Consider the following 25434-nt stretch of genomic DNA (forward strand, 5'->3'; position numbering starts at 1 on the left):
ACGTTAACTTTATACTGCTCTTCGTTGTCGTGTTTGCGAAATTTGTATTGATCCTTGCTCATATCTTCAATCTTTGCGATTTGAGCCTCACTCAAATCACGTTGAGTGTCACTGATGCGTTGCTGAAAAGCCCCGAGTTTATTAGTAATAAGAGTATCAAGCTGCGTAAGTAAGCCCGCCTGGCTTTCACGTATTTTCGAGTCCACAAAACTGGCTACTGCGGTCGGCTCCATGTTGTCTTGGTGCTGTCACAAGCTAGAATGATTTACACATACACTTTCCATTGCCACGCCCTATAGCGTGTTCATCTATGACACCTGTTATGCATACCATTGTGCCCATTCTTCCTTTCAATCAAGGCGCCGGACCATGGCGTAAGAATGAATACATTAAAACGATAAAACAACATTTGCCTGCTATACAAACGTACCGCAGGCAAATAATATTATTTATATTCTCTCTAGGAACAAGCAGTTTCTAGGTATGTTTCCCGAGAATCGTCACAATCTGAAATGCCTTGAAGAAAGTATACATCAATTCAACCAGAACTACATGATTGTACAGGGTTACTTGAAAGATGTTGCTAAGAAACTCAGAAGAATGTGTGAAGAACACAAGCAGGTACTACTCTATTGTTATTCATTGTTAGTTTTAGTACTTAAAAAGAAATGTCTGTGACTCATGTGACATGAAATTTGTTGGTTGCACAGTGCTCTCTTGAATTATAAAAGGCAAGAATTTCTGGTGACACATTTTTGTGTTTAGCTATTTCTGAAGTTAGAATCAACTTTACAAATGACTGGATCATCAAGTACAAAAATTAGTTTCTCATATTTGTTTTTCAGATGTTTGAAAATTGCAGTTAATGATAGAATTTCATTGAAATACATTTTTAAAAATATATTAATTACAATTTAATGGGAAAGTTCACACTAACATCAATCTGGGTCTGAGAAAAACATAAAACTGAATGGCAATGAAGATTTGGCAAATATTCATGTGATATTTATAGGGGGTTTTCTGTTTTTTTAAATTGTATGACATCACATGCAAGCAACCCCCCCCCCCCCCCCCCCACTTCCAAAAAGATCACCTGGGGTCCAATGCATAATAGTTACTGTTATGGTAATTTTGCCATGCAATGGTACTTTGCATGGAATCCTGGATTTTGATTGGCTGTTGATCAGCGTTACGGTAGTTCATGGCAGTTACCATTGGATGGCAAAGTTTCCATAATAGTATCTTATTATGCAACTGAGCCCTGTGGTGTGACCTGCCTATGAAGAACCATCGCCTCTTTTCTTTGAAGTATCGCTCTATTGTCCTACAGTACTATACGCTTTTGTCTCGTAAAGTTGTGTGCCAATTGCCATGCTTAATTGTTGATGTTGTGTTTTATATGCAGATGTTTGCTGAAGCTAATCGCTACATCAAGCTACAGTCAGATGGCAGGCTGGAAGAAGTATTAAATGTAGCAGTGGAAAGGTGATTAATACTCTCACATTTCTTCTCATCTCTCTGCCTCTCTCTCTCCCCCTCACTCTTTAAAGGTCTCTCCCTCATCCGCCTCCACTTATTGGTCACATCTCCTTTTTTAATCTCCCCACTCACACTTGATTTCACACTTCATATATTTTGATGTTATTTTTAATTGATTTTCATTGTAGCTATGTTATGGGCAGTGTCCATGCAAAGGTCTTCAAAGCAATCAGTTCAGAGAAGACTCCAGAAGATGTCCACATTTCTGATAAACTACACCAGCTACAAGGCATCACAGGGGAAGAGCTTGGGGTTGCAGAGGAGTTCTGCTGCCCTCTTCCAGCATCTGTAAGTAATTTTTATTATGTCTCCCTAGTCATGGCATAATGAAATGTATTGCTGTATTTTGTTATCTGTTCCCATCCTTTACCTCTTACTTTCACACCTTTGTGACTCTGAAAATGTATGTCATATACAGTGAGATTTTTTTTAACGACTCGTTCAATAATCCTATTTGTCTGTAGGGTGCAAAGACCTTACTATTCTGATATGGAGGAAGTAATATGAGATTTTATCATTCTGAGTTGTTGCTTCGATATTAATTCCTACTTTTCTTGATTTTTCTACCCATAAAGAAATATGCATGTATCTCTGTCATTTGGGAGGATTTGGAAACTCTATGAAATAGATTTAAAAAATATCTAATACTTTGAAATAGAGAAAAAGTTTGTCTCAATTCTAGATGTCTCAATATTACTTTGCTTTCATTTTAGGTTGTTGAGTTGGCAAGATTAGATGGAATCAACACTCCTCATGAAAAACTCACCTGTCTTCATTCAACTCTGGTTTGTACATTTTAAATCAAATACTTTTTTCATGTTCATCTGTTGTATTGTTTATTTGTAACAAGGTGCTTTTTTTTATGTCTGCCGAATCACGGTCGGTTTCCACTAAAATTATATTTATTTGCTGATTTGTTTTGTAAATCATACTTTAAAGGGATAGATTAGAAGTGATAATTGTGAAAAATCCTGCTGAAAATACCCTCACATTACTCTACATGCATAAAGATACAAGTTGTGAGACATTCCTTTCATGAAATTGTAGTACAATGTAACTATCAATCTCAATGGTATACTCTGATGCCTCCATGCCTAAGAATAATGGCCATTTGCGCTGGCAACAAAGTATTTTGCCATGAAATTTCTATTGTATGTATTTGCTTATATTTGAACTCAAATGGATTGCACAGTCATGAAGGAGAGAAAGTGTCTTTTTTATGATTCCGCCATTTCTGGATGAAATTTTATAAAATAAATGGTGAATATATTCTAATTTAGTCATTCTTGTATTATGAACTTAATTTCATTCAAGCTAATTAGTTAAATAACCAAACTAGTTAAACAACCAAACCACTGCTTCTCCCATTACTATACTTCCTCTAATAGTGGAACTGGATTATGATATAAGAGTATTTTCAATTTTAATTTGCTATTTGATATTTTTTAAATGTTTTCTTGTAACTTGTATGCATATAAGTGACTCCCTTTCCTCACCCAACTAAATCAAAGATAATTTACTTATAGTTGTCAACGATAGGCAATATAATTTTCAGAAGATTAAGGAGAGTGTTTATTAATTTATTTTTTTTAATTGACAGGAAAACATCACAGAAGAGGTGAATATCCATTTAAGAGAGAACCTAGCACCAGGTCAAAGTCCTCAATGTCTTACATCAGATGATCTCCTTCCACTACTAGTAAGTGAGCCAATTTTATGTGGAGTTAATGTTTTATTTCCATGCATTTCATGTTTCCTCCAACATCTGTTCCCACTGAAAAATATGCACATTAAGCTAAGTTAAAACTAAGCTCAGATTTAACACTACCCATATTCCTTATCCCTGACAATTGTGAACCACATTCCATAACAACTCTAATATAATATCTTCAGAAGATTAGTACAAGATCAATTGTCACAGAAGCAAATGTCACTTATGTTTGTACAACAACTTAACAGCAAAAACTTTCACTAAAATCATTACTCCTAGGAGCATCACATTTGCCATAAGTACATGTGGTCTTTCTTATAATCTTGTGACAATTTTTGTTATTGTGTCAATAAATGTGTGGGGTTTTTTTTACTTCCTTGGTTTATATATGATGAAATTAAGATATATAGAAATTCTGTATATGTTGATGAAATGAGCTCTCAAGGAGATGCCAGTCTTTGACTTGACTGGTCTAAGTTCATATGTTCCATGCTCTATGAAGAGCAGAGATTTAAAATATACATGTGCTACTGTCACTTTCATCATTACTTCAGAAGAGATTACATTTATAGTTTGTGTAGTGGTGTGTCTATGCAAGGAGATATCTCTTTGGTCTATGGGAAACTGAGGTTAGAAATGCATTTTCTAATAGGTGCTTTCAATACAGAGGTTGAAAGGTTGTTTTTTTTTAATACAGATACATACCTTAATGATTGTGTGATATTGATAATGACTCATTTTTTATCACAAGTGTATCTACTTCCTTTTGAAACCAAGCTCTTGTGTAATCTGAAATAAATTCTGATTTTTTTTTGTTACTTAGGTTCTTGTTATCAGCCAAGCAAAGTGCAGACACCTGGCAAGTAATTTATATTATCTTGAAAACTTCCACTGGGCTTCATCAAAGCATGATAATCTTGGGTAAGTTGCATTTTTGTTATACGCTTTCATCCAGATGATGCTTAAAGGACAAGTCCACCCCAACAAAAAGTTGATTTGAAAAAAGGAGAAAAATCCAACAAGCAAAAGACAAAAAATTTCATCAAAATTGGATGTAAAATAAGAAAGTTATGACATTTTAAAGTTTCGCCTAATTTCACAAAACAGTTATATGCACATCCTGGTCAGTATGCAAATTGGCAGACTGATGACGTCACCCACTCACTATTTCTTTTGTATTTTATTAAATGAAATATGAAATATTCTAATTTTCTCCTCCTTGTCAAGTGAAGAAAAGTTTTATTTCTCCCTGAACATGTGGAATTACTATTATTTTAACAGTTTATGGTTAAGTTAAGTTGGTCCTTATTGTCAAATCTGTAAAAATTGAAATATTGTATTATTCAAACAATAAAAAACAAAAGAAATAGTGAGTGATGGACATCGACTCTCTCATTTGCATATCGCTGAGTTGTGCATTTAACTGTTTTGTGAAAAATAAGCGAAACTTTAAAATGTCATAACTTTCTTATTTTACATCCGATTTCGATGAAATTTGCAGCGTTGTGTTTGTTTGATTTTTCTCTATCGATTCAAATCAACAATTCTCTGGGGTGGACTTGACCTGTAACATAGATATACTCCTATGAGCCCATCAGTTATTATTTTCATATTGATATTCATTTCACAAAAGTCATGTAAACAAGAGTTTTGGGATTTGCTGTCGCCTCAATTTTTCATATCATTTTCTCCCATGCCTTTAAATTTGTTTGATTTTTGTTTTAATGTTGTATTGCAGTTATGCATTGGTAACTTTCACTGCTGCTATGGAGTATATAAAGAACACAGACTTCTCAAACATGAAGACAAATAACAACAAAATTAAGAAAGAGGTGAGTTACATTTTTTCTTTATTGTAATGAAATAAGCGAGAACTCAAGATACATGGATATTTCATGAAATTGTGTATTTTTTCACAAATAGAAAAAATATATCATAAACATGTGGAGCGTTGTGGCCCAGTGGATTAGTCTCCGGACTATGAAACAGGGTCGTGGGTTCGAATCCCAGCCATGGCGTAATTTTCTTCGGCAAGAAATTTATCCACATTGTGCTGCACTCGACCCAGGTGAGGTGAATGGGTACCCGGTAGGATTTATTCCTTGAACCTTTTAGCGCCTATTGACATGGCAGCTCAGCCAGGGTAATATGATACAAAGTATCAAAGCGCAGTTGAGTATATGCACATAGTAACTGCGCTATATAAATGGACATATTATTATTATTACATAAATCTAACAACACTTTGTTGTAGATTATATGATAGGCTATGTGTCCTTACATGTGTGTCAGCATGGTTGAGTTCTGATGATAAGTGGCCAAGATAATAGAGAGTGCTAAATCAGCCTCCATTTACTCGGGTTAATACGTCTAAAAGTGCACAAACCTAATCTACTTCAATCTGTGAAATTGTTTTAAAATATGGAAATACTGGGATGACATTAGTATATAAAGAATGTTTCTTAGAAATAAGACAATTAGAGTGGTCGTGTTACTATGTTACCCGGGGAAGCCACTTACATTGACGAGTGGATACCATGCGTGACCAAAAAAACACTTAAAAATGATGTCTTTTTCAAGATATGGCACGTTACGTACGTAACGTAATAAGGGTGTCAAAACACTGAAATAATGAAACAAGTGGAATGCCTCTGGCCGTCTCACCTGCATCACGCGATTCAATATAGCAGCAGTGCTGATTTTGAAAACTACTATAACTCGCACAAGATGTTCAGTGATACTTGGTTACTCTTATTTCCACGTTTTATGAACTAGACCAATACACTTATAGAGATATGATGGCAATTCAACAAATACCCCCAACGTGGCCAAAGTTCTTTGACCTTACATGACCTTTGACCTTGATCATGTGACCTGAAACTCGCACAGGATGTTCAGTGATACTTGATTACTATTATGTCCAAGTTTTATGAACTAGACCAACACACTTTCAAATTTATGGCTGTAATTCAACAAATACCCCAATTTGGCCAAAGTTCATTGACCCTAAATGACCTTTGACCTTGATCATGTGACCTGAAACTTGCACAGGATGTTCAGTAATACTTGATTACTATTATGTCCAAGTTTCATGAATCAGATCCATAAACTTTCAAAGTTATGATGGTAATTCAACAGATACCCCCAATTCGGCCAAAGTTCATTGACCCTAAATGACCTTTGACCTTGGTCATGTGACGTGAAACTCATGCAGGATGTTCAGTGATACTTGATTAACCTTATGTATAAGTTTCATGAACTAGGTCCATATATTTTCTAAGTTATGATGACATTTCAAAAACTTAACCTTAGGTTAAGATTTTGATGTTGATTCCCCCAACATGGTCTAAGTTCATTGACCCTAAATGACCTTTGACCTTGGTCATGTGACATGAAACTCGGGCAGGATGTTCAGTAATACTTGATTAATCTTATGGCCAAGTTTCATGAACTAGGTCCATATATTTTCTAAGTTATGCTGTCATTTCAAAAACTTAACCTTAGGTTAAGATTTGGTGTTGACGCCGCCGTCGCCGCCGCCGTCGGAAAAGCGGCGCCTATAGTCTCACTCTGCTATGCAGGTGAGACAAAAAAGGGTGTCCATTTTGCTAGGAAAGCTACATGTTTAGGGTCAACTTTGCGAGGGTATAAAAAGACTGAAATGTTTTATAAAGGATGTACTTTTTGCCCCAACAGTCAACACCCCGTGTTTAGACTTAGAGTCCGATTTGCTCGAGGTGTGGAAGGTGGGGCCGTACGTACTAAACCCAATGATGAAGGTAAAGGTAAAACCGACGTCTGTGGCATATCGCTGTACTTGTTTAGGGGTTCAATTCAGGGAATACTTGCCAAGGGTATTGTTTTATTTCCAATACTTGATAAGGGTAGGGTTTCACACGCCAATACTTGTGAAGGGGTGCAATTTTAGAATATGGAAAATACTTGTTAGGTTCATGCATGGTATCCACAACGTCAATGAAAGTCCCCCCCCCCCCCCCCGGGCTATGTTAGTACCTTCTCTAGCACGATTTGTGCCTTATTGACAGTTTATTTTAATGCATTTTCTCAAAATATTTTAGATGAGCATTGATGAACTCATGGCTGCATCCAAATTTGCCTATGCCAGCACCACCAGCGGAGATTCCACGCCTACCCAGGTAACCTATGATCAATCATCTAATGAAGCACCCTCTACTGTTGAGCAGCAATCAACATACCAGATGAAAACCCTTCAAATGCAACTTGATAATATCAGCAGAATGATGGAGTCTTCCTCAATCTCATCAGGTCCTACCAGTGTTTTTGGAGGTAGGATTCAATTCATCTGGGGGGGGGGGGCTGTTTCACAAAGAGTTAAGTGTGACAGAGTCATGCGTAAACGCCAACACGCACATATTTAATGCATGATTGGATTGATGAATACGCAGTCATGCTCATTTCATTTGCATTAGCTAACCATTGTGGTGATGCATTATATTCCACACGCAACTGAAACTGAAGTGTGACTCTTACGTCTCACTTAAATCTTTGTGAAACGACCCCAAGGAATATATGCTGGAACTATGTTCCTTCATTGCAATATGATGATTATTATAAATATCAAACATAATTTGAAATAACACTGTAATGCATTTGTTTTTGGCAACTTAATTTTAGTATGAAGAGAAGCAGATAGAATATGTTATCATTGTAATGGGCAAATGTATGTGATTAAAATATGTTATATTCTGGAAAGAAATCTGAGACTATTTGAATATTATTAAAATAAAGCAGTTTTGCAAATGGTTTTCCTTGCAATTGATTGTCTTTCAGGTTTTGATGGTGGGACTGGGTCTAGAGAGGCAGGAGCAAAGGGACCTCCACCTGATGTCATCCCAGCCTCAGAACATAGACCAAACAGAACTCAGCTAGGGTGAGGATTACTCGAAGGGAAATTATCTTTTTTAAGGGGGCTGATTTTCCTGTTATTTATTCATTCAAAATTTCCTTTTGTATTAAACCCTATGGTAAATTACAGTTGTTATATTGCCCTCATTTCCCTTTGTATAAATGTGACTAATGATACTCTGACTTGTTCTAATTCTTCTTTGATTTGTGTTTGGTTCTATCCCAAATAGTCTACTACCAATTGTAATAGTTTTCATTTTGTCTACTTCTGTAATGAAATAGAGTATTAGGTGGTCAGGAGTAGTAATAAGACCATTTAAGTTTTAAGACTTAATGGCAGAGTTAAAATTAAAAAGAAAAGGAAAAATAGAGTAATAATTTCAGGAAGGTCTCGTATTTTTATGGCATTGCCCCACAGTAAACGACATTGTGATTGAAGTAGCTCACAATGTCATATAAAGGGTTTACTTTTTTCCATATGTATTCTTGTTTCATGACCTCCATTCTATTTCATTTATGGAAAATTATGGAATAGCTGAAAAAGAAACTGTTCAACTGTCATTGCATCTGATGTAAAGATTGAATTACCTTTTTTCATTTCCAGTGGATTCTTAGCTGCTCTACAGAGTGATGTCCTTGACTGTTCATATGGCAAACAGGATTAGACTTAAGGACGTTCCACAGTTAAAGTGAAATCCATGTCATTTTCACCAAACTTTGCACATAGATACTTTAGAACCTTAATATTCGAAATATGCAAAAATTAACATAGGTCCATGTGCTTGATTTTTTGTTATAGAGCTTCAAAGTTCACCCAAATTGATGTTCTTAAGAATTGCGCATTCAAAAGAATTTGGCATTTTTAGACCGCCCAAGATTACTACAATGAGTTTTAACCTCTATTACTCAGTCAAAATACATGAAAAAGTCATCAAATTTCGCAAGAGAGTTAATAATTGTATCGTTAGAATGGAGAATCTATTTATATTGCTATTTGTTTGCAATTTTAAGTTTAACAGCACTGTCAGTTCTTACAAATGGCGTAAAAGATAACAAAATCCCAATCTAAAAAATGTAAAAATCTCAGTAACAAACTACAAACGTACAATAAATGCTGCACTTTATTCAAAATCCATGTCATTTTCACCAAAAGTTGCAGAGTTGTAGAGGAAGGTATACCTAAGAGGTACAAACATTAAAAAATAGGGGTTCATGTGCTTGTTTTTAAACTATTAGCATTTTTATTAGAGCAAATGTGCTTTTTAAAACACCAAAAATGCGCCGAATGCTTAGTATCTATGTGAAGAAAAAATCAAAACCACTCTACCATTTATTCAAACTCGGGGTAATATTCGTGATTCTTGGCAGCACTGCAAAGTAAAGTATTTTGAAATTGTAGACAATTTTTTTTTTAATGGTCCATGGAATAATTCAATTTTTTAGCTTCATGAAATAACGCATCGGTTCTGCAGTTAAAGTGTAGAAGATGAGAAAAATCAGCTCATACCCCCCTCATACCCGCAGCTAATCAATCACCTGTTCATCCATTGTGACGTCAGCGCGCAGAGTGTAAACTATGCGCAGACCATAATGCGCACAAACATAACTGTGGAACGTCCTTAAGAAGCAGGTTCTAGGGAAAGCTCAACTCCATGTTATAGTCTACTTGAAATAGTATGCAATACAAGATGGACATTATTCAGAGGTTTAAGTCTGGTCATAGCAAGTATTTGACTTGAATTCCAGAGAAGAAGAATTGTGTAAAGGAAACTTGACCTTTCTTTTATATGGACCTGCTTCATCGGATTGACACGAAGCTATTACTGAAGACTATAGACTAGACTAAAAAGAAAAGGAGTTTCCAATGAATGGCAGAACCAGTTTAATAGAGGAATCTCTTACTAAGACTGGATGTTTCAAGGGTCTTGAGTTATTTGAGATATTTCAAAGGCTTTGTCATGTACTGTATAGCTCAAGGAGTAAAAGTAATGTTACAAACTAGGTGAATTTTGCATTTAATACCTACTTGTATGCCTCCACCATTGTCAGATATATATTACAAAACTAACTTTACTGATCCTAACTTCTAAATTTTTCAAAAGTGACCTCTGTGACCTTGAAACCCATGACATTCAACTGTGGCAGAGTGTAGCATGATACAAACTGTTGACAAATAGAATGTATACATTCATATTTATACATAACAAAGAAGGAACATTGATTTCCCTCTGGGCATTTGTTGGTATGTAAAAATAATGGTTTGTGAAATATAATTTGTGTGGCCTATGTATATCCAGGGAAAAGTAATATTTTCTGAATTGGGGCTGTTGATCCTGCTTCTGTACATTACAAAGTACAATTTGTATGAGAGTCATTGTAATTCATGAGGGCTATTTTGCAACTAATGAGCCTATTTTGGACACTGGAGGGATTCAGCACCCTTTTTATTTTTGCCGGATTCAACGCTTTCATAGCAAAGTTAGGCTATGAGTTTTGCAAGCAATCACAATGACCCTTTATCATGAATATGTCTCAATAAAAAAGAGGAAACCTATGAGGATGAAAAAATATTTCATGTTGTATAGGAATGAGAGTTTATTCAAGCAACTGAGGGTCTGTTTCATAAGCTGATCATAAAGCTATGCATGATTATATAACTGAATATAAATTCCCAGAATCTTACCAAAGTTTTCCCAACATATATCAACAAAATTGTGTAAACATGCATATTTAACATATTTTTGTTATATATTTGCTTAAATGATGGGAACTGTCTTATTTCTTAATCATGTCATCTTCTGCAAATAAGGCTCAGATTACACAAGAAACTTCCAGAAGAACCCTATGGCGGACTGTGGACCCTTGGGGCAAGGGTCCAATTGAAAAAATGTTGGCACCTCTTTTTCAACAAAGAAGCCAAGAATGTCCATTTTTGCTGTTCAGACATGTTGATCAGCATGTGCATGTGTCAGCTTTAGATTGATAACTACATGTATGTATTTTGTTTGTCATTCCAGTTGTTATTATATTATCAGGTATGTGTAACATTGTTACAAACATCTTTATGAAATACCTCCCTTGTTGGTAATAATAATAATAATAATGGTGGCTACTTATATAGCGCACAGGTCCACCTTTCGGTGCTCATGGCGCTTCAAGGAAAATAAACACAAAACACAACAATAGAAAACAAAAAAGAATAGAATTTGAATTCTCCTGAATAAACACATGGTGTATGTCCATGCTTGCTTCTTTCAGAACAGATGAAATAGCATTTGATTAAAGAAAACTTGACATAAATGCACATCGATTGGATTATCAGTAGATGGTACATATTGCAGGGGTGTAAGTGTTAAGATTTTTAGCTAATTTCAACTTTTAGGGGTATGGATTTTCAGCTTAATTTCAACTTATTTTAGCTTTCCCCTGTACAAAAATATTTGAGCTCTTTGAATTTGAGGGGGGGGGTTCAATACTTCTCAGCTTTTTTTTCTGTTTATTTTAGTTGTGATCACTCGCACCCCTATTTATGTTAACCTTCTGGTGAATACCATTGATTCATGTAATGTTTTAGCACCACTGGACTTTAATCAGTAAGGTGATTTTCAATTTGGTCTGAAATCATGGTTAATGCAGATTTCATGATGCACTCATTACGCTTAAATTAGCCTGTATAGTAAGAGTCCATAGTGACTGCATGCTTTTCTCACAGCTGCACTAAAGTCGTCCCTTTTGATATGATTGAGCATTGACAAAAAGCACACATTGTATTTTATCTGTCTATGCCCCAAATCAGCATAAGTGGAGGATAAAATTTGCATAAACCATCATGGATTCAGACAACATTCAAAACCAGCTTTGTGAATTTGGAACCATTTAGTTTGGTTTATTTGAAGACTGAAATTGATTTATGAAGCAAAGTGCATGATTATGTGCTAACAATATAAATTATCAGTATTTTCTTTGGCATACATGTATTTTTGAAAACCAACTGTGCAAAAAGCAATGCTACTCTTTTAATGTGCTTTTATTGATGTGAACCGAAATGGTTGCAAAAACAAAGCTTGCATGAAATGACTATATTCATTGTGATAGAAAAGTATTATGAATGGATAGATAGAAATCTAATTTATTGGAAAGTTGCAATAGCTGAATATTTGTGTGATCAAATGTATTTTCTGTTGTCTTGTTTTGTAAAGGAAATGTAATTTCATGACTATTACTTGTTAATTGCATTGTGTATGTTTAAATTCCATGCCCAGAACCACACATTGATTTGATCTTTAATACCTTCACCAAAAGATAGTGTAAGTGGTAATATTAGTATTCATTTTGATTGAATGATGCATGTTACGGAAAAGCAAAAATAAACTCAACTGCTGGCCTTTGTAATTTTGATGGATGACTGGTGATCCCTGAATGATATTGCTGTAAAGCAGCGTTGAGTAATTTTGCATTTAAAATTGACTTCACGCAATGGAACCATGCAACATAAAGAGATTTACAACTGATTGTAACTTTTTGTACATAATTAACAAACTTATTTATATTTTATTTTAGAGGGCCCAAGTCTCTCATCACATAATACTAGGTTTATACCCATCTAATATAAGTGTTCTCTTAACTAAACTAACAGCATTTTTTAAAGAAAGGTTTTATATTTCAATATAGTTGATACGTGTTCATTGAGTTATAACAGTATAAAATCGATGAAGGACACTCTTTCCTCATTTCATTTCATCAATTCTCATCTTATTTAATTACATGTGTACAATTATTCAATAACATAATTATGAACATTTCTGTTGTGAGCTATGTAGTTTATTTAACATTAAAGATATGCTTGATATGAAACCATGTGTATTTTGTGTGTACTCATTATTTGCATTCCACTACTGTAGTCTTTGGTTGCTAAATGAGATTTTCTCAGGTACCCAAACATTTTGCACTAATATCTTAATAGAGTAAAATTCTCCAAGCATAATGAAAATTTCATCAAAATCTGATAACAATAATTTGGGAAAAAATATGCATGAATATGCTTTGGGTGGGCTGATCATGTCATGTCCCCATTTTCCCTTTTCTTAGGATATTACATCAAAACAATTATTTCCTATTTTTATAAGTATGTGTATGGTATGTCTCCCTTGTAATAAAGTAAAAAATGTTTGTTTATACCCAATCTTTTTCTGTTCAACATTTATTTCTCTTGTCCTCATACATACAAAATGTGTAAAATTTTATATAAGACAAAGCTGACTGTCCATTTTAGGAAAACAGATTGTAGTTCAATTTAGTGCCATTTTAATTAGAAAAAAAAAAACTAACATATTATGTTGTACCTGATATCACAAACCTGTTTCGGCTTTGATGCCCATGGTATCACTGAATGTGATCTTTGCTGTAGTGAATGCATGTTCATCGTCTAATAAATTCAAATACCGAGCTCAATATGATACTTTCCAGTGGTAGTGCTTCCGATCACACGGCATGGATTTTTGGTCAACAGAAAAGTTCTCAACTAAGTTCTGTACGGTCCTATTCAAAATTCTGCTTACAAATTACTTTTTGTGTAGCAGTCTTTAAAAATTTTGAGCAGATTGCAATGCGATACAAGGAAAATTATTCCCTGCACAACTGAAAAAAATTATCATTTTTGGCTGCCAACAGTTTACATTGGAAAGCAAAAATTTTACTTAGTAAAGACATCAACAATGCAAAAGAGGCCTTCCAATGTTCAATAGGAATAAAATGGTGATGCCTGATTTATCATTTTTTTAAATCAAAAAATGACAATCAGGCTTGATACGTAGTGCCATTACATGACCATTTCTGTGACTTCCAAGCATTATTGCCCTTATGTACACAATTTTTTTTTTATTCCAAATTACACAACTGGAAACTAACTGCTCAGGCACAATCCTAGATTTAAATTAATTATGTTACTTAATACTTCCTCCATATTAAATCAACATGTTGAATTATTAATTTTATGATTCCTATAAAGGGGTCACACATGGTTTTAGGACTATGAAGGCAATAGGTTAATTGTCCTCACGACTAACGTGAGTTTTACTTGAATCTCTAGCCGCTTTTCGAGCCAGGTAACGATCTCTAGCTGACATCACTGTCTCACTTCCAGTTCTCTTTACAAATTTAGATTTGGCTTCCTCAATATCTTCCCTCTCCTTGAAGTCTCGTGTGGAATTGGAAGATGCTCCCAATTTATCCAGAGCTGGTTTAGCTTTTTCAACATCACTATCTTCAGAGTCTATCTCAAAATCACTATCAGCATCTGGATTGGCAACAGGGGTCTCAATTCTTTTACTTGTGTTTTCTCTTTCCTTCTTCCTATCATCACTCCCATCTTGCTGATTAACGTGGGTTTTATCAACATCCCTTGCTGCTTTTCTAGCAAGATATCTATCTCTAGCTGATATCACAGTCTCATTTCCAGTCCTCTTAACAAACTTACACTTTGCCTCCTCCTCTTCATTGGCTTCCTTCTTTCCGGAGTTCACTTTAGAAGTTACTTCTGCTTTATCCAGAGCTGGTTTAGCTTTCTCAACATCACTCTCCTCAGAGTCAATCTCAAAATCACTATCAGCATCTGGATTGGCAACAGGAGTCAGCTTCTCTGCCATTTTACTACCTTCTTTAGGGGATTCTTGTTTCTCCCTGATCTCAGTTCTTTCACTTTTAACTTCTCTCTCCTTTCTTGCATTATCCCTTCCCTCTTGTCTATCATTACAAGAATCTCTCCCATCATGCCAATGCCTATCTCTTTCATTGTCCCCTCTTCTGTGGCTTTTGTCATGTCTTTTGCCATCATCATGGTGCCCTCTGCTATCATCTCGACTACAACTGCTACTATGTCGATGGGGCTCATCCCTTCTCTCCTTATATTTCCCAGTCCTGTCATCATGTCTCTCATTCCTGTTGTGCCTATTCGCCGAGTCCCTGACATCTCTTCGTTGACGGTCTTTGATATGTTTGTAATCGTCATCATCATCGCTGCTTGATGCACCCCTTCTGTGTCTGTCTATGTTACCTTGGTGTCTTGATGAGTCAGATTTATCTCTGGAATTATACAAGTTATGAGAAATTATAAAATCAACAGATGAACATGAGAAAGCAAAGCAACATTTGAAATAGTACATTCTAATTAACAAGCTACATATATACAATGCTTATTCATTTTTAAGACAAAGAGGAAAATGCTTAATGGAATACCAATCGATAATTGTCTAGAACAAATATATATTGTGTTAAACAGAAATTGTAAAACCCAGCATAAAAGCTACAATGATGGGTGATGATTTTGTAATAATTTTGATAATAGTTATGAGAATTTAGAGGTGCTAAAAGCAAGTGCCACAGTATGTACAAAATATTTAAAAAAACAATCACATTTTACAAAAACACAATCAGTCATTCAAGATAACTATAGAAGAAAATTATTGAGGAAAATGTATGTTTTATTAAAGGGAAGATTTGAAGCCAAGAATACTGGACACATTTCTTATTGGAAGAGAGTTGGCATTTCAAGTCTTGGCAGCTGCTAATGCAAAACATTTTTCAGCAAATTTTGACAAGGGAATGCAAAGTCTACATGTGTTAGTAATTGAACAAAGATTTTAAAAAAGGTGTGTATAGTTTGGTGGTAATATTAATATATTCAGGTGTCAAATTACTTAAGAATTTTGTAGACATAGAAACAGACTAAGGGCCACTTCTCTCTGACTTTACAGGAAGTGTTACTTTTGTTACTTGCTTCAAAATTTGTCCTTGGCCTTGTTATAAAGAGAAAAAAAAATCAAGTGAAAACTCAAGTCATTTATTTAGGTTTTTTCCTGCATATGCCAACCCAAGTTTTCAATTATCATTAAGTTTTTTTTTCTTTCTTTTTATGGTAAAAAGTTTTAAGCAACATTCTTCTGGAGAAAAATGCTTAAAGCATTAGAGTTCAAAGACAAATCAGATGGGCATTGATGTCAGGCAAACTTCAACCAAAGACAGGTCACTACTAACCTGGCTTTAAGATTGAGACCAGAATGTCTCTCTGTTTTGAATGGCTTCTTTTCTACTTCTGCCATGACTTTTCTCTTAATCCCTTCATCGTCTGATGATTTCTCTTTCTTGACCTGTACATCTCCCGTAGTTTGAGACAGAATGTGGCGATAGAAACCTGACAGATCACTCTGCTTCATCACATCATTTGCAGCTACATGTAACAGAAAAATATGGGAATAAACATAATTGGTAAATTAACAGCTGATGGTATGTTTTGCCCTTGCAGGGGTAATGTATCAAACTCTTGGGCAAGTATTAAAGTCTATTGTACTCCAGGCAAATCCAGCATAATGAAAATGAAAATTGTATATCATATCTATTAACTATTTTCTTGATACTGTCAACCACCGTCACTAGCACTGCCTGCGCCGGCTCGCTTCTGTTGGCTCTAGTCAACATTCAGCATGAATAGAAAAAGTGCCTATTCAGTTATATAGAGCACTCAAACTCTCTAATCTCATACATGTACTGTGATTTCTTGATACATACAGTATTAATAGCTTTTTAGTTATTGCTAATAACATAGGATTCTTGTAGAAATTCATCAGTGCTTATGGTTTGCCACAGAAACTCATCCACCAGCCGAAAGTTTCATAATACACAGATCAAAGGGTTAAATTCACATTAAGAGCATCTTCTTGTTATATAATTTCTAATTCACTTTTGTTTGTATATTTCATATGTTCTAAATTGTAAAGCGCTTTAATATGGATCTCATGGAAAGCGCTTTATAAGACTAAATTATTATTCTTATTATCATGGAATTTAATGTGTATAAAGATGTTAAATGTGTACGACGGTATACTAAAAATTATTTGAAGACAACAAATTCTAATGTGGCACTTTTAGTTTAATTGCAACACAGAGAAAAATTAACAAGTGGAATGCCTCTGGCCGTCTCACCTGCATCACGCGATTCAATATAGCAGCAGTGCTGATTTTGAAAACTACTATAACTCGCACAAGATGTTCAGTGATACTTGGTTACTTTTATTTCCACGTTTTATGAACTAGACCAATACACTTATAGAGATATGATGGCAATTCAACAAATACCCCCAACGTGGCCAAAGTTCTTTGACCTTACATGACCTTTGACCTTGATCATGTGACCTGAAACTCGCACAGGATGTTCAGTGATACTTGATTACTATTATGTCCAAGTTTTATGTACTAGACCAACACACTTTCATATTTATGGCTGTAATTCAACAAATACCCCAATTTGGCCAAAGTTCATTGACCCTAAATGACCTTTGACCTTGATCATGTGACCTGAAACTTGCACAGGATGTTCAGTAATACTTGATTACTATTATGTCCAAGTTTCATGAATCAGATCCATAAACTTTCAAAGTTATGATGGTAATTCAACAGATACCCCCAATTCGGCCAAAGTTCATTGACCCTAAATGACCTTTGACCTTGATCATGTGATGTGAAACTCAAGCAGGATGTTCAGTGATACTTGATTAACCTTATGTATAAGTTTCATGAACTAGGTCTTCTAAGTTATGATGACATTTCAAAAACTTAACCTTAGGTTAAGATTTTGATGTTGATTCCCCCAACATGGTCTAAGTTCATTGACCCTAAATGACCTTTGACCTTGGTCATGTGACATGAAACTCAGGCAGGATGTTCAGTAATATTTGATTAACCTTATGGCCAAGTTTCATGAACTAGGTCCATATACTTTCTAAGTTATGCTGTCATTTCAAAAACTTAACCTCAGGTTAAGATTTGGTGTTGACGCCGCCGCCGCCGTCGGAAAAGCGGCGCCTATAGTCTCACTCTGCTATGCAGGTGAGACAAAAAGGGTTCAACTACAAATCCATCCAGCTAAAATTGCACCTATCCACGTCTTTAGCTTCTACAGAAAAATTTCTTTAGAAGTCACTCTTCCTCAAGGATGCCAGATTTCAATCACAATTTAGTTTGTGTCTCAAAAAAATTTCAGGCACTGGCTTCCCTAGTTTACCCTCTACATTTTACAAAAATTTGCACCCTCTTCAAACTGGATATGATAAAGGCCTTACGGTGACTCATGTCATGATGAAAACATATATTTTCTACTTCCCTTTCTATCCAAAAACCGATTTGGTTGTAACTCATCATTACAATACCAATTCCTACCTTCTTCTTCTGCTTCCTTCCTCTCCCTTTCCTCCTCCTCTGCCAATTCCTGCATCTTTTTCTTGTAGGCTGATGTTACAAAGGCCTCCTTGTCACCATACATCTCCCCTTCTTTCTCCCTCTCTTTCTGTATCTTCCTTTCCTTATGCTTTTCCTGCTCTTTCTTCCTCAGCTCCGCAGACTTCAAAAGACTCTCAATATATTTAGGCTGTTCAAGAATTATCAAGAAAGAAATTCAAATAAACTTCAATTGATCATGTACAATTCCATTTGCTCCATCCTCTCAATAAATACATCATCTGGTTTCTAACACACCCTACCCCTTCTCTCTTCATTGCTTCATTCCATCCTCCCACTCCCCAAAAAACTCTCTTTCTTTCTCACCCTTTCTTTCTCCTATTTTATGAGACCAGATTTTTATGTCAGACCATCCCCTCTCGATCTTTCCATTCATTTAAAATAATGATAGCATTTACGGTCTCTTGTATTAAAAAAAAACATTTGACAAATTTGAAGCATTTTCTAACTTCCTGATATGAATCAGCCTTAATTATCTTTAAAAGAGAAATGCAATACCAAACTTTATTTACCTTATTTCCATCTGTTTTCTTCTTTGATGCAATAAGCTTCTCTTCCTTCTTCTTCTCCATGTCATCATAGATGCTGTCATATTCATACACAGTGGGATCAGCCTCAAGAGCTCTTTGGATTTCAAGCTGCGTCTGAAAGATACAATGATAAATGGTCAGAACAAAGTTGCTAGACATTACCATATCAAAATTGGAAATATTGGGAACAATTAGTATTGTTCTCTATTTCAGTAGGAAACCATCTGAAATTGGCCCTATTGTCAACAAAAGGGTGCTTTCTGTTGCCATAAGTAATTTATGAATTAGGAACTTCGAAGTATCTGAAAAGAACAAAATGCATCAAACAGAAAGGATACTTTAACATCCCCAGGCTGGACAATATGACAATAATATTGTACTTCAGACAACATATCTGCCATGAAATTATATATCCCAATTAGATTCATCTGACTCACCAGGGTGCAAGGGAATGGGTCATGAAAAGGTCACCCCTAACCATTCCTCCCGCCTTCATCTTCACAATTGTTTTACAGTACGTTTATATTGAAAAGAAAATTTTGGTTAAGACATCATTTACCAGTAAAAGTTATTCATGGGGGATGATGTACCTTCAGAATTCATATCATGACATTAAGAGCATTCATAGCTGGCAATAATCCTATTCCCAAATAAACATGACACAGTCCTACCCGTCCCCTTATATTTTTTATTTCATCAGCACCAAGCAAAATATTTACTGCCATGAAACAGTCATAAAATAGATACATCTGACTAATCCACCCCAACAGAAAATTGATTTGAATAAAAAGAGAAAAATCCAACAAGCATAACACTGAAAATTTGAAGAAAATCGGATGTAAAATAAGAAAGAACAGTTTAAAGTTTTGCTTAATTTCACAAAACAGTAGGGGAGATCGGGGTTAGTTGGAACGCAGGGTAAGTTGAAACATTTTAATTTTCTTTAACGCCTTTAAATAAATTTATGCAATACTGCCCGCAATTTATTGCTATTATCAACAGCCATCCACCATATTACAGACAACACATGTGCAACAAGCGTGGTGAAGTTAGAAAGGAATTTTTGTTTCTTCACCTTCTGAGTAATTTTTTTCTCTTTCAGAAATTTGTTATTATCTCAGAGAAGTTAATAAATCAAGTTGGCCTGTTTGGGGGTATAATGGACACTTGTACCAAGCTACAAAATAAGGTTATTAATATGCCATGGTGAAGTCCCTTTTTTGTGCTGTAAGCTTATAAATGTCAAATGGGCCTCTGGGGTTAGTTGGAACAAAATTGAAGGGGCTAGTTGGAACATGTTCCAACTTACCGCAAACATAATTACGCTACGTCGTCGCGCGAAATTTTTTGACCGCACCACTCACTGACTTTTAACATGTACTTTCAAGTCTTGCGCATCTTTTGAGACCAAATTTGCGATGCCTGGGTGCACGATTAGAAATTATGCAACATTTTGTATGTGCATGTTGGACCCAAAATTGCTCAAAAACGTGATTCTATGTACAAGGTCAATGCAATTTGTGTTTTTCAACCAAAAATCACAAACGTACGATTATTTTTTTTAACTTTTGTTGGTTCAAATGGATTTATTTTATGCTATTTATGATCGCAAAAGAGTCCACGACAAAGTTCATCGAAAAAAAACAATAAAAAACAAAGGTTAAAAAAAACAAAGAAATACAAATTAAAAAAACAAAAAATACATAATTATATTTTCTGCAATTTTTTGTGGATATTTGTTATAAAGGTAAAAATTGATATTCTCACCAAAAATTAGCATTCTACAAGCTTAATAAATAGAGTTAAAGGCAAAAACATAAAAAAAACAAATTTAGGGCAAATTTCTTATGCTTATTTGCATGATTAATTAATAAACAAATATAAACAATTCATTTTTGTCATGTAAATTTGATGCAGAAGTACATGAAATTGCTGTTAGTAGTAGTACACTTAATTACATGTAAAATCAAACGCACACAAATAAGCGGAATTCTACTACACAATAGGCTTGCGTGAATGGCTGTATAACAGAAAACATAAAGTTCAACAAATCCACTTTTAATATTTTGAACTTGAAAAAAATGTTTTAGCAATTACTAGGCTAAAACCATGTAATATTATGGTTATGGTTTATAACTTGTAAGTAGTTTTAAATATAATACTTAATTGACCATGCAGTGTTGGAACTTACCCCATAACATGTTCCAACTTACCCCATATTGGGGTAAGTTGGAACGCTTGCGATGGTCTTGTCCAAGGTGGATTTTTTCAGTAACCATCATAGACTTTAAAAGTTTATGGAGTACATTTGAAGCCCTTAGATATATGCTTCAAGCTGATAATGATATATTGATTGTTTCTTAAATAAAATCCATTTGGATTTTACAGCCATTTTTGTCAAAAATGTTCCAACTAACCCCGATCTCCCCTAGTTATATGCACATCCTGGTTTGTATGCAAATGAGGAGACTGATGACATCATCCACTCACTATTTCTTTCGTATTTTATAATATGAAATATTCTAATTTTCTCCTCATTGTCAAGTGAATCAATGAGTAATTCCTCCCTGAACATGTGGAATTAGCATTGCTTAATACTATATGGTTCATTGAAGTTGGTCCTTATTGTCAAATCTGTAAAAATGATATATTGTATAATTCAAACAATAAAAAACAAAAGAAATAGTGAGGAACATCATCGACTGTGTCATTTTTCTGGGGTGGACTTGACCTTCACCTAATTTGTTTTGACAAAAAGTGAGTCATTTACTTGTTTCTTAATTTTGGTTTGCATAGCTGCTTGTCTCTTCTTCTGCATCTCTAGTGTAGTAACATTCTCTTCTTCATCACTTGATTCATTGAAAATAGAAGCCTTCTTCAGAGCTGGGGTAGAGGATTTCTTGGCTTTGGTGATAAGCCCATACCTGGAAATTGAAGAAGAAAAAATACAATTTTGGTAAAGAATCAATAATGTGAATCATATTGAGTTTCATCCAACATTCCAGTCTACCAAAAGTCAGTGGACCCCATGGAAGAACAGTGGTATTTTATTAATACTGCTGAAATGGGCCATCCTCCATATGATCTGTACATTAAGTTAAATTGAGCATGTATATATTTTATTTTGATATGGAAATAAATACAAACAATACAAACAAACAAGTGGCCATCCGCCATGGAAACTTTTTCAACCATGATTTCTTTGTGAATATTTATTAATTGATCTTTTATACATGTACATGTACATCTAGCACCCTCTTTTCTTATAAGGTCAAGTCACCAAAAAGTCCCAACAAAATGTTTATTTCAAAGGGAAAGTACACCCTAACTAGGCTAACAAAAAGTTTATTGTAGCAGAAAAAATTATTGAAAAAATATTGGTGAAGGTTTGAGGAAAATCCATCAAAGATTTCAAAAAGTTATTGGAATTTTAATGCTGTGATTTGCGACGTCATATGCGAGCAGTTTCCTATGTATCGTAAATGAAAAATATCAGTGAAATGTAATTTTCTTTAAAAAAATTGAACATTGATTTTATTGTACCTACTACCTTCAGTATAAAAACAAATGAATTATTTCACACCCGCTCCTCAAAGAAAATTGTCATCAGGAATCATTAAAAAAAAAATGTATGCATTGCATATTACAAAACATATCAGGCAGCAGCTTGTACATGTATATGATGTCACAAATCAAAAACTAAAAATTCCCATAATTTACTTATTCTTTCATTGATTTTCCTCAACCTTCACCAATGTCTACAACAAACTTTTTGAAAACACTGAAAACATCATCAAAATGCAATATAAAATAAAATAAAAAAAGTTATAACTTTATATTAAGTTTTGCTGGATTTTTTTTTCATTTGTTTTCTATTTCACAATAGATCTACAGTTATGGTATGCACAACAGTGATGCAAATGAGAGTTAAAGGGGAAGATCACCTTGAAGAAAAGCCTGTTTTTTTTTAATATCAGGAAAAAGTAATAAAAAATATATTGGTGGTTTTAGGAAAATCCAATAAAGATTAAGAAAATTATTAATATTTTAATTCTAAGTTTTGGATTTGTGACGTTATAAACGAGCAGCTGCGTGCCCGCTATGTTATGTAATATAAAAGTAGATCTAAATAATTTCAACTTTTTAATGGTTTGTGATGACTTATTTTGTGAAATGATTTGTCTTTTGGTATTACTGAAGGAAGGTCTACAGTAACTAAAAACCATTTGGAATTTTCTGAGAAAATGACATTGATTTTTTTCACCATAACTTAGACATGTAGCTGTAGGAAAGCTGCTCGCATATGACGTCACAAATCAAATAGTAAGATAATAATGAAGCCGGGCCGGGCTGGAACTCAGAACCCGGTGAGTTGGGGAGATTTCCACTGGGTCAAGCAGGTCCAGGTTGAGAGCTAAAACAGCAGAGATCGGAGCTGTAATAAGTCTTGGAAAATAACAAATAAACAGCAAGATAATGTAACTATTTACCTCCATGCGGGAACTGAGCTCATATTTACTCCAAAAATAATCTAACTTAAAGGGGTACTCCAGGCTGAAGTAAATATGATTACAACAGATATCAGACAAACAAAACACTGAAAATTTGATCAAAATCGGAGAAGGACTAACAAAGTTATGACATTTTAAAGTTGTTCATTTTCCGGTGAAACAGTTCTAGCCATGTCTTCATGAATATTCATAGTTAACATAGTCAAATTTCACCAAACGAACGTAGAGGGCAGCAACACTGTTTGTTGACTTTGTGTTTGCCGGTTGTAATTGCTAACTTCAGCACATATCCAAAAGAATATACGGCGGAGTGAGACCCTAAATATGAGAATTCGAACATTGAAATCTAAATCAAGATCAAAGCCAAAATAAAGCTGTTCCTGATGCTCAATGAGGTTGAAACTCATCCGTGTAATACTAGTCAAACATATACTCTCCAAAATGGGGTAGAATGTGGTCGCAATAGCACTCCAAATAAAAGAGGAAAAACAAAATTATGCCCATGCATTTACCTCGATTATATGGATGAAGGTCTATCGTCATGATCTTGATCTGAGACAGAATTCCTGACATCGAGGCACAAATTGGACCCTCAAAAAAAAAGGAAAAGTTAGACTATGTTGCGTTCGTTTTGGTATCGATCGGCCATTTTGTTTTCAATTTTGACAGAAGGAGAACGAACGAGACAGAACTTTTCCTTTTTTTGAGAGTCCAGTTTGTGCTTCGATGTCAGCTAGACCTTTATCCATATATAATCGAGGTAAGTGCATCATTTATTTTTCCCCCTCTTATTTGGAGTGGTATTGCATATTGTGACCACATTCTACCCCATTTTTGAGAGTATGGCAAGTTCCCCCAAGTCTGCGCAATCGCGTATCTGCGCGATTCTAATGAAGATACGCAACGAGCACAAACTTTATTAAACGAGCAATACATCATAGAGAGGTATTCATAAAAAAATCTGACTCAAAATGGTGGAAAAATAAAGAATTTAGGGCATTTCATGTGACGGCCTCAAAATGCAGCCTTTCTCATCAAAATCCCCGAATCGTGTGCAAAGTAAATGCGTGCGCAGACATGGCTATCATTTTTTTTTCAATCTGAAAATGACTGCCCAAGGTTTTTTCAAGAAAATCCTATCCCCTAGGGGCCCTATATTTTCTTTCATTTTTGAATGAGAAATTTGGTACACTTAGGGCTTTAGGCCTACTCTTAATAATGTACTAAGGAACATCATTAATTGAAAAATTTTGTGAAATAAGAAGAAATTCATGTTAAATCTTAAGTCAAATTGTTTAGGTGCGCAGACTTGGGGCCCACCATCATGTTTGACATTACACGGCGGAGCTCCCTGGGCCAGGCGGCCCGGGTTACCTGACCCCAGGGCCCAGGACCCAGGTTAAGTCAGACTCAGACAGAATCTCACACTCAGCTCAGCACAGTCAGATCTATTTTTCAGAGACTTACTGTTTGCCAGGGAATGCCATTCTCTCCCTCCGAACTAGGTCTAGGTCCAGCTCAAATATTTAGCCCCGATTCCCGAAATTTGGCAGGTCAAAGAAATCGAGAGAGACGTCGACGGCGACGTAAGACTAACGTTAGTGCATTGACCGTACCGTTAGTGCATATTGACGTGCATTGGGCCGGCCTGGGCCATTTAGATCGACCAAAGACGTACGTACGCGCGCGCGCAGTTCGTCGCGACCGTACCGGCCTTTGAAAATCGCCAAGAGATGATTCTACCAAAAATAAGTCGCCTGATATATATTTTACCTTTACGCGACTAGTCTGCTGTGCAAACCCTTATACTCGTTTTATAAGGGTCTGATCGTGCAGCCTACTTAATAATGCTTTGAGTACTAAAGGCACAGAAACAGCATGTTTTGTATGCTCTATAGTCTTTGCGTGGAGACCCACTTGTTGATCAAAGTTTCAATCATGGTCTGTGCCCATAGGCGGCGGAAGCGGG

General features: G+C 35.2%; 2 protein-coding genes across 2 annotated transcripts in view; one reads left to right on the forward strand and one right to left on the reverse strand.

Moving 5' to 3' along the window:
* LOC129253595 (ankyrin repeat domain-containing protein 27-like) overlaps positions 1 to 12991 on the forward strand; it is a 32578-nt gene extending 19587 nt beyond the window's left edge. Inside the window, exons 7-16 of the mRNA XM_064108817.1 lie at positions 465 to 621; positions 1406 to 1485; positions 1668 to 1827; positions 2253 to 2324; positions 3140 to 3238; positions 4074 to 4171; positions 4989 to 5082; positions 7330 to 7558; positions 8063 to 8162; positions 8742 to 12991. Coding sequence (XP_063964887.1) covers positions 465 to 621; positions 1406 to 1485; positions 1668 to 1827; positions 2253 to 2324; positions 3140 to 3238; positions 4074 to 4171; positions 4989 to 5082; positions 7330 to 7558; positions 8063 to 8162; positions 8742 to 8802 — 1150 coding nt within the window. The 3' untranslated portion in view covers positions 8803 to 12991. The remainder of the gene's footprint in view (positions 1 to 464; positions 622 to 1405; positions 1486 to 1667; positions 1828 to 2252; positions 2325 to 3139; positions 3239 to 4073; positions 4172 to 4988; positions 5083 to 7329; positions 7559 to 8062; positions 8163 to 8741) is intronic.
* Positions 10700 to 25139, reverse strand: LOC135156407 (nuclear speckle splicing regulatory protein 1-like). Its single transcript, XM_064108806.1, has 6 exons — positions 24933 to 25139; positions 21725 to 21878; positions 18937 to 19068; positions 18347 to 18554; positions 16169 to 16361; positions 10700 to 15217 (listed from the first exon to the last, which is right to left on the reverse strand). The coding sequence occupies exons 1-6, from the start codon at positions 24950 to 24952 to the stop codon at positions 14182 to 14184; spliced, it is 1743 nt and encodes a 580-aa protein (XP_063964876.1). The 5' UTR covers positions 24953 to 25139; the 3' UTR covers positions 10700 to 14181.
* Positions 25140 to 25434: the final 295 nt, after the last annotated feature.

This window comes from Lytechinus pictus, chromosome 2 (assembly GCF_037042905.1).
Source record: "Lytechinus pictus isolate F3 Inbred chromosome 2, Lp3.0, whole genome shotgun sequence".
Taxonomy (NCBI): domain Eukaryota; kingdom Metazoa; phylum Echinodermata; class Echinoidea; order Temnopleuroida; family Toxopneustidae; genus Lytechinus; species Lytechinus pictus.